Genomic DNA, 7,508 nt, shown 5'->3' with positions numbered 1-7,508 from the left:
CGATTTTATCCAACACTGCCCCCTTGTGGTGGCAAATCGAATCAATTCAAGCGTTTTGTTTTCTGTCTTGTTTCATTCAAGTCTAACTCGCCTTATTTAATTTGTATGAAATGAACATCGGGAGATGCCTTCACAGATATAAGCGCGACAGTGGCACTGAGATAAACTGCACACACTGTTTTTTTGCTTAACCAATCAGAGCGGTTTATTAGAACTTCAACTAGGAAACCACAAATTTCACAAGCATTCTTACTGTGTTAAATGATTAGATTACCAGTGAGGAGTCACAGTCACGCTGATGACTTCATTAACCAAACGTTTTTTTTCCTTTTAATCTGCTGCATACAGTGTCATTGTCCAAACCCACCCAAGTCACCACTCTCAGTCCATGAAACTTCTCAATTTTCATGAAACCTGGAGCATGGAAAGAACCTTCCATAGGTGCGGTCCTTTTTCTGCAGTTTATGAGAGGCGTGTCTCCCCCCCAAAAACAAAATACAGAGGAAAAATAAGGCAATTTTAGGAAAGACAGAAGGTGGCTTGTGAACTTAAAGGAAGGACGAGGAAGCGGTGGGAGGGGTTTTATGCGTGAAGCAGCGCCCTGGGCCATGTATCTATGCTGTCTCCGGCTACAGGAGGGACCAAACAAGACAAATGTCCCTAAACTAAGGAAGGGAGCCAGAAGAGGAAAGGGAGGAGGGGGAGGTTTGGGAGTCAGGACTTTCTGAATGCCTATTGGCTTCAAGATGTGTCCGTCATTTCACTTCCTCCTTGTTTAGCGTAAGATGCGAAGGCAGGAGGGAGGGTAGAGGGAGGTACCCTCAGACAGCGCTTTTCGCTCTCTTCTTTTTCACAAAAAAGACCGAACAGGGGTTGAAACTGAAACAGGGCAAGGTCTCGTAAAAAGGAGTGCGGTCTCTAGCTCCCCTTCATTCTCACTGTTTCCTGTTTAAAGGAGGCCATTTTGTAAGTGAGCCTGGAGAAGAGCACAACAAAGTTTGGGCATTGTTGTTGTTTTCTTTCTCTCTCTCTCTGCCCGCGGCGGAGAGTTTCACAACCAAGTTTGGACTTTCTCCTCTGCAGAGCAGCGCCTTTTGGATGCGAGAAGTGAAGGAGGGGTGGAGGAGAGAAGGCTGGAGGTGTCGTGTTCTCAGACTCTTTACTTTGTGAGTGTTTCTCTCTCTCACACACACACAGGCACACACCGCTCACGCCTGCCATGCCTGAACAATAAGCGAAGCCTGGAGAAAAGAAGTGCTCCTTCCTGGATAAAGATTTTCTTCCTTGAGCTGCTGGAAGGAAGCGGGTTTGACGCGGGACTCGGAGGAAAGCGGAGCCGTCCACTCAGCGTGCGTGCGTGTGTGTATCCATGTTTCAGCGTGTGTAGCCCTCCGCTTGAATGAGTGTTGCTTTTCCGAAAACTTCAGACTGCACCTGCGTGTTTGTGAGAGCCAGCGGACTCTGAATGGCTAATGCTAGCCCTTGTATGCCCTCGGGGGCGGCGATGGCTCAGGTCTTCTTCCCCCCAGGTGGCACCTTACCATCAAGCTCAGCTTTGATCCAGCAGGGGACCCCCATCGCCATACACTCTTTGCCCACACCGGGTGGCTTTCCTGTGATGGAGCTGACTCCAGGGCATGGTGGTGGTGCTGGGGCTGTGATGCCCGTGATCCCCGTAATGCCCACGATGCCCCAAACTCCAGCAGGGGTGTCCTTCATCATCCAGATTGGTCTGACCAGAGAATCTGTCCTCATGCCCCAGGCTGCTGACCTGGCCTATGTGAAACAAATGGCCTGCTCCATTGTTGACACCAAGGTAAGAAGCGGGTGGGTGTTTGTGTTTTCTCCAGATGGAAACCGTTTTAGGTGCAAGCCCTTCGTGGCATGTGTAGTTTTCATACCTGTCAGGTGAACAGTTTTTGTTACACCTTTCACTTTCAGCCTGTGTGTGTGCTGATCTTGCAACAAACTCTTTGCGCGCACTCCATTGTTATCAAATTGTAATGAAAGTGGCAGAAGTTTCTAGAATAAACAGGTCCGAGGACAGCGATTAGCATTTTTCCCTGTTTCCCTTTCCCTGTTTTCCCTGTTTAGTCTTCCCTTATTCAGCGTGTATGCGAATACAAAGAGGTTGATATTTGTCACTTTTATCAATTAGTTTCTTTCCCATTGCGTAAAAAGGCTGATTTAGTGCAGGTTAGTGGCATCTACATTTATACATATATAATTAGACGAGCTTCGCCCATTTACTGTGACCTAGGGTTGTAATGGTCAACGTTGCTTTCACTTCTCCATGGCGCAGCATCGGAAGTTTTGCATGTCATGGCATACGAACACATTTGGCCAATTTTAGTTCTGTGCCGTACGCTTCAGTGATCTTTTTTATCTTCTGCTGTCAGTGATCATCAACACTTGTTTTTGTCTTACTTTGCACGCACTGTTTTCACCTTAATGACCTTAATGTGTGTTTTTTTTAAAGCACATCTTTTAAAGGACTTGTAGCCTTCTCAGGTTTTACATGTTCAGTAGGAAAATTGTAGATTTCTTGCACAAAACCCCCAAAACACCCTTTTAACTGAAAGAGAAAACCTCAAAAAACACACGTGCAGAGAAATGACTTTTTTTGGGGGGGGGAGGGCAGTGACATCCTCTTTATAACAGGAAGCAACAAGTGTTATGGGAGATATTACATCTTTTTTTAAAAATTGAGAACTGTGCTGAATTGTGCTGATTTATTCAACCGTATAGTGTAGTTCCAGAGAACGGTTTTCATTTTAGTGTGTATCCACACGCATACAGGAAATAACATTATCCATTCACTTAAGGTGGCAATTTGAGCAGTTTATGTGTTTTTTATTTGCCAGCTAGGCTGTTGGGTGATTAGCAGATTTCCACAGCCTGCTCAGAGCCGTTCTGTAAAACTCTCCATTACTGAAAATGTTCCAGGAAGCAGTGGTAACTCTCTCCAGCCAGTTTACCCTCTTTGCTAATCTGTTCCTGTGCACAACAGTCTTTGTTCTCCTTGGTCATATGAGTGGCTCACCGCCATGCTCTTGGTATAATTCGAAGACACAGATAATTCAGCAGTGCATCTGCATCTGATGCTTTATTTGTATCAGACACAGTGTTAGTCCAACTAAAGAGCCATTTGATGGCAAAAGATGTGTTGAGTAATGTAAAGAGAGGCTGTTTCCTTTACTCTGCTATTTGCTGTTTTCACACTCAGTGTAGCCCTCAGGTATTTCTTCTTCTTTGTCCTGCTTTTTCCAATTTCCAAACTGTTTCCAGGTTCCTAATTTTAAAAAACCCCTGCAGCTGTTTCACGGTACATCTTTCCTTGGAGTCATTAACAGTTTTCTGTTGTTAAAACTGTTTAGTTGCTCCTCTAGCTAATTAGTCAGTTGCACAGATTATCTTGGTGTAGGACAGTTAAAATGAGTTCAGAACAGAATGCCAGTAAAAGAACGTACTGCAAGCAAACGATTATTTTGATAGTCGACTAGTCACCGATTATTTTTGCGATTAGTCGACTAATCAGATCATCATCCATTGGACGTACAGCGTACAGCTTATTGCACCAGCAGCATCTGGTCTTATATAACTATCATTAGCTTACAGCTTGAAGTGTTTGTGCTAACTAAAAATAAAGACAAGATGGTAGTTTATTAATTTTTAATGAAATTTGCAGATTGTTTCGGTGAAGTTTAATAAACTCCTTGCTTTCTAAAATATAACAGGACACCGGAGTATATTCTCCAGCGTCTCACACTTCTGATAATCAGCTGTCTGCTTGACAGTTTTAGCTGTGCAAAAACTATAACTTTAATCTCAGCCAAACCGATTTACTCAGGAACAAATAAAATACTAAAGAAAGCCAAACAATAAAATTTTTAAGTTATCTAAGTGACTTATATATATGTTTAACCTGACTAGCGAAAGACGGCGGTGGGTTTGAAAACGATTTGCCGGGAGTCCGGTGTTCTCACGGCTCTAGTTAGCCTTGCCCCCGCCTAGCTAACGAGCTAGTGGGTAACAGACGTCTCCGAAAACGTCGGAGCGCTTTTGAAAATATGTGGTGTCTTGATAAACTGAGCAGATATTTGAGGTTTACACAGCTACATTCTCGCCTGAAAATATGTTAAACGTTTATTTTGTGACCCAGAAAGAATAATAAGAGTAACATTAAAACTAACTAGCTGCCGCCATTGTTGACAGCTGCGCTATGAATTCTGGGACACAGCTACTTCTTCTTCTTCGGGGTTTAACGGCAGCTGGCATCCTTGTACATGCAGTGCTGCCATCTTCTGTTTCAGTCCGTTATTACACTCTTAAATCCTACTAATTCCTGCGTCCTTTGTGATCTTACAAAGCTTCAAACGATGCGTCGACTATTAAATTAGTCGTCGACGATTTTAATAGTCGACATAATCGTGACTAGTCGACTAATCGTGGCAGCCCTACTGCAAGCTGAGAGTTTGTCATTTCAAGCGTGCTTGTAGCAAGGCTGAAACATCATTTATTTTTCTGTGTGAACTAGGTGGCACCTGTGTCCATTTCTATGGGATTCTTCATGCGTGTTTCCCCTTGCATGTACTTTTTCTCTAACTCCACAATGACAAGCTGGGGAAGCAGCCAGATGTGAGACAGGAAGTAGTGAGGTGGGAGTCACGAGCATAATTTGCTTATATGGTATATTTGGTTGATTAAGTTAATTGCCCTTAACTGAGCCTGGTTCTGCTGGAGGTTTCTTCCTGTTAAAAGGGAGCTTTTTCCATCCCACTGTCACCCAGTCCTCGTTCCAAGGGGGTTTGATTGTTGGGCTTTTCTCCGTATTATTGTAGGGCCTTGACCTTACAATATAAAGCGCTTTGAGGTGACTGCTGTTGTGATTTGGTGCTACATAAATAAAATTGAATTACTGAAGAGGCTAGCAAGGCAGAGGAGCTGCAAATGAGGTGTTCTGCAGGGCCTGTGTGAAATAAATAAATTATGAAAATAATTTATCAGAGCTACATTTCCAGAGAGCTTTTCTAATATGGCGACTGGCAACAAGGAATCGTGTCTGCTTTTTCTGACAGAGAGAGGAATGTTGTTTCCACAGTAGAATGATAAATACACATTTTGGGTACCACTTTGTGGTTCTTGCGCCACAGCATAAACTTTAGAAAAAAAAAAAGAAACAGCTTGGCTTTATTTTTTGCTTTGCTTCAGTCTTGTTGTTTTCAACATCTTTGGTCAGGCTGTCTTGGCTGAAAGATGCCAAATGTTGGGAAGATGCATAAGCTTCCAAGCATCCTCCAAATGATTTGGTAAAAAGGTGCAGCCCTAGAAGGTGTTATACTTTAAATATTTTCCCTGCTGTAAATGGGACATATAATTCTTTCAGCAGGGCATTGGTTGATTTCGAGCTTATTACCCAAGCTTGATAAGCATGGTTTGCTTTATTTACATATGGTAGTGATGTGTCATGTCAATTGTAATATAACTGCACCTCTGCTTAGTTTGTCCTGCGTGGGGCTTTCCTGCGTTTCGGCTGGATTGTCCATTTCTTCCTCAGTTTACTCCTTAAAAGATAAAAGGTAATGCATGAGGATGTTCCCGCCTTTCTTTTTGACCAAGGCTCCAACCTCAGCAAGCTGCTCCTTTCTTGTAAAAGTTGTAAAGATGTAGTAGTCGTGAAAGAAACTCTGCTGTTCAAATGTCAGCGTAAGGGACAGCGTGTTGTACAGTAACTGCTGGTGTTTCAGCCTCAAGTTTATATGAAAATCAACACAAATCTCTGATCGAGGGGGATTAGATGGTGTGTGCATTGTAATGTGTTATTTCTCGTCTGTGCGTGATGTTTACTGTTTATTTTTATATAAAAGAGAGGGAAAAATGTGCAAATGTAACCGAAACAAAAGGGTCATGTAGCCTTGTCAGACCTTATTAGTTGAGTCTTTCTCTCTCTTACATGCACACGCACACGCACGCGCATGCGCACACGATTAGAAATCCCTGAAATCCCCTAAGCAAAAAAATTCCTGTCCCGTTTGGAGCTGCAGCTTTAGGTGGGAAAGTTGGACAATGGGTGGTTTGTCTTGGCTTGGCCAACACCACCAGTGCAAGACATGAGGTGGACTGCATGAATGCCTACAGTGGTGTGATTTGGGAGGTAGTGAAGGTAGTTTGGTATCCACACCGCCACCCCCACCTACGGTCATCTCTCCCATCCCAGAAAGGGTGAGTCATAGACTCTGTTTATTCACAGGATCCCTCCTTGTGTTCCATTGACACATTTTTCCATTCACTTCTGACTGGAGAAGCATGCTGCGCTTCCAACACAACACCCCATCTTAATTACAATTCTGTTGCTTTTTCGAGTCTCCAGATCGGAGCATTAACCTCAGCCAGCAACACAATGCTGCCTTTAGTCACAAGCACTATGTTGTTTCTAAACTTTTCCAAACAGTGCTATGAATCTAAGATCCTATGTAGTGCAACCCCTCTACTCCTGATGGAGGACGACCTGATAATGTGGCCTGGAAATCAGAAGTCTGTCTTCATTCAGCCATATGCTGTGGCGGCACTCATGCATTTGGTCTTGTTGGACAGGCCTCAACCACTTTCCTTTCTGATCTTTCATGATTTACTTTCCCTTTTCCGTGCAGGTTTCTGCCATCTTTTTAAAATTATAGACAGAACTCCTTTCCTTTTGTAACAACAGCTGTTTCTGCTAACTGTCTTCAGGGTACCAACCTCCTGGACTTCTTCCCTCTTTGCCTTTTGATCTTGTATTTCCTCTCTTATCCACTCATCTTCACTCCCTGCCTTATCTTCAGCCTCCTCCTTCCCACTGCATCCCATCCACCATTCATTCACTGTAATCTCTTTGGTTCTACCTTCTGCCACTACCTCTACCTGCAGGCTGATCTTTGTATCAGGGTTTTTGTTTTGTCATGTTTTTTTGTTTTGTTTTTATTTGTTTTCTCTGTTGCAGACGAAACATTCTGCTTTGTCTGCAATAAGAGAATAGTGGTTTGAACATTAATACTTTCTAGGAAATAAGTCAAATGTCCTTGTTACCCCCCCCCCATGGCGGCCTCATTCAGCTAGTTTGACAAAAGGCGTGCCGCAGTAGTTAAACGTGTCTTTTCTTCCAACGAAGACAATTTGTTGAATTTCGTCATTAAGTAGATGCAGTACAATCTGGCTTGACGTCACTGGGTGTGTAACAGTGTGTGAGAGTCAGCATGCGAACACAAGCGAGAACCTGTCGAGCCCCGTCAGCGTCAACTGTGTCACATTACCGGATTGTTAAACACGTCTGTGATCTAATCCGCGGTGACACACTTAACACGCACTGAACAATGTGGGATCCAGCAGTGTTTGCAAGGAGTCGCGCTGCTGTGAAATCTTTTAGATTTGTTGGAATTACTGTTAAAGTGCTATATATAAAAGCAGTGCATGAATGTGTTTGAGATTGGTTGAACAAACCTTGTAGTAGAAATGGCTTTGAGTGCTTAAAC

The 7,508-nt window shown here is 43.4% G+C and overlaps 1 protein-coding gene across 2 annotated transcripts in view; it reads left to right on the top strand.

Annotated features, from left to right (window-relative positions):
• The first annotated feature begins 798 nt into the window (after window positions 1–798).
• The window catches only part of prkd2 (protein kinase D2), a 31,434-nt gene continuing 24,724 nt past the window's right edge, over window positions 799–7,508 (top strand). Inside the window, exon 1 of one of the 2 annotated variants that reach the window (XM_085243460.1) lies at window positions 799–1,816. In XM_085243460.1, the coding sequence (XP_085099586.1) occupies window positions 1,466–1,816 (351 nt within the window). In that variant the 5' untranslated portion in view covers window positions 799–1,465. The remainder of the gene's footprint in view (window positions 1,817–7,508) is intronic. The other variant, XM_085243459.1, reaches the window with a different exon arrangement.

The sequence above is a fragment of the Mchenga conophoros genome, linkage group LG14 (assembly GCF_057382185.1).
Source record: "Mchenga conophoros isolate Kocher_MC1m ecotype Shallow Benthic linkage group LG14, M_conophoros_male_GT1.1, whole genome shotgun sequence".
NCBI lineage: Eukaryota > Metazoa > Chordata > Actinopteri > Cichliformes > Cichlidae > Mchenga > Mchenga conophoros.
The sequence above is the reverse complement of the archived record's forward strand: the minus strand, read 5'-3'. Positions and strand labels throughout refer to the sequence as shown.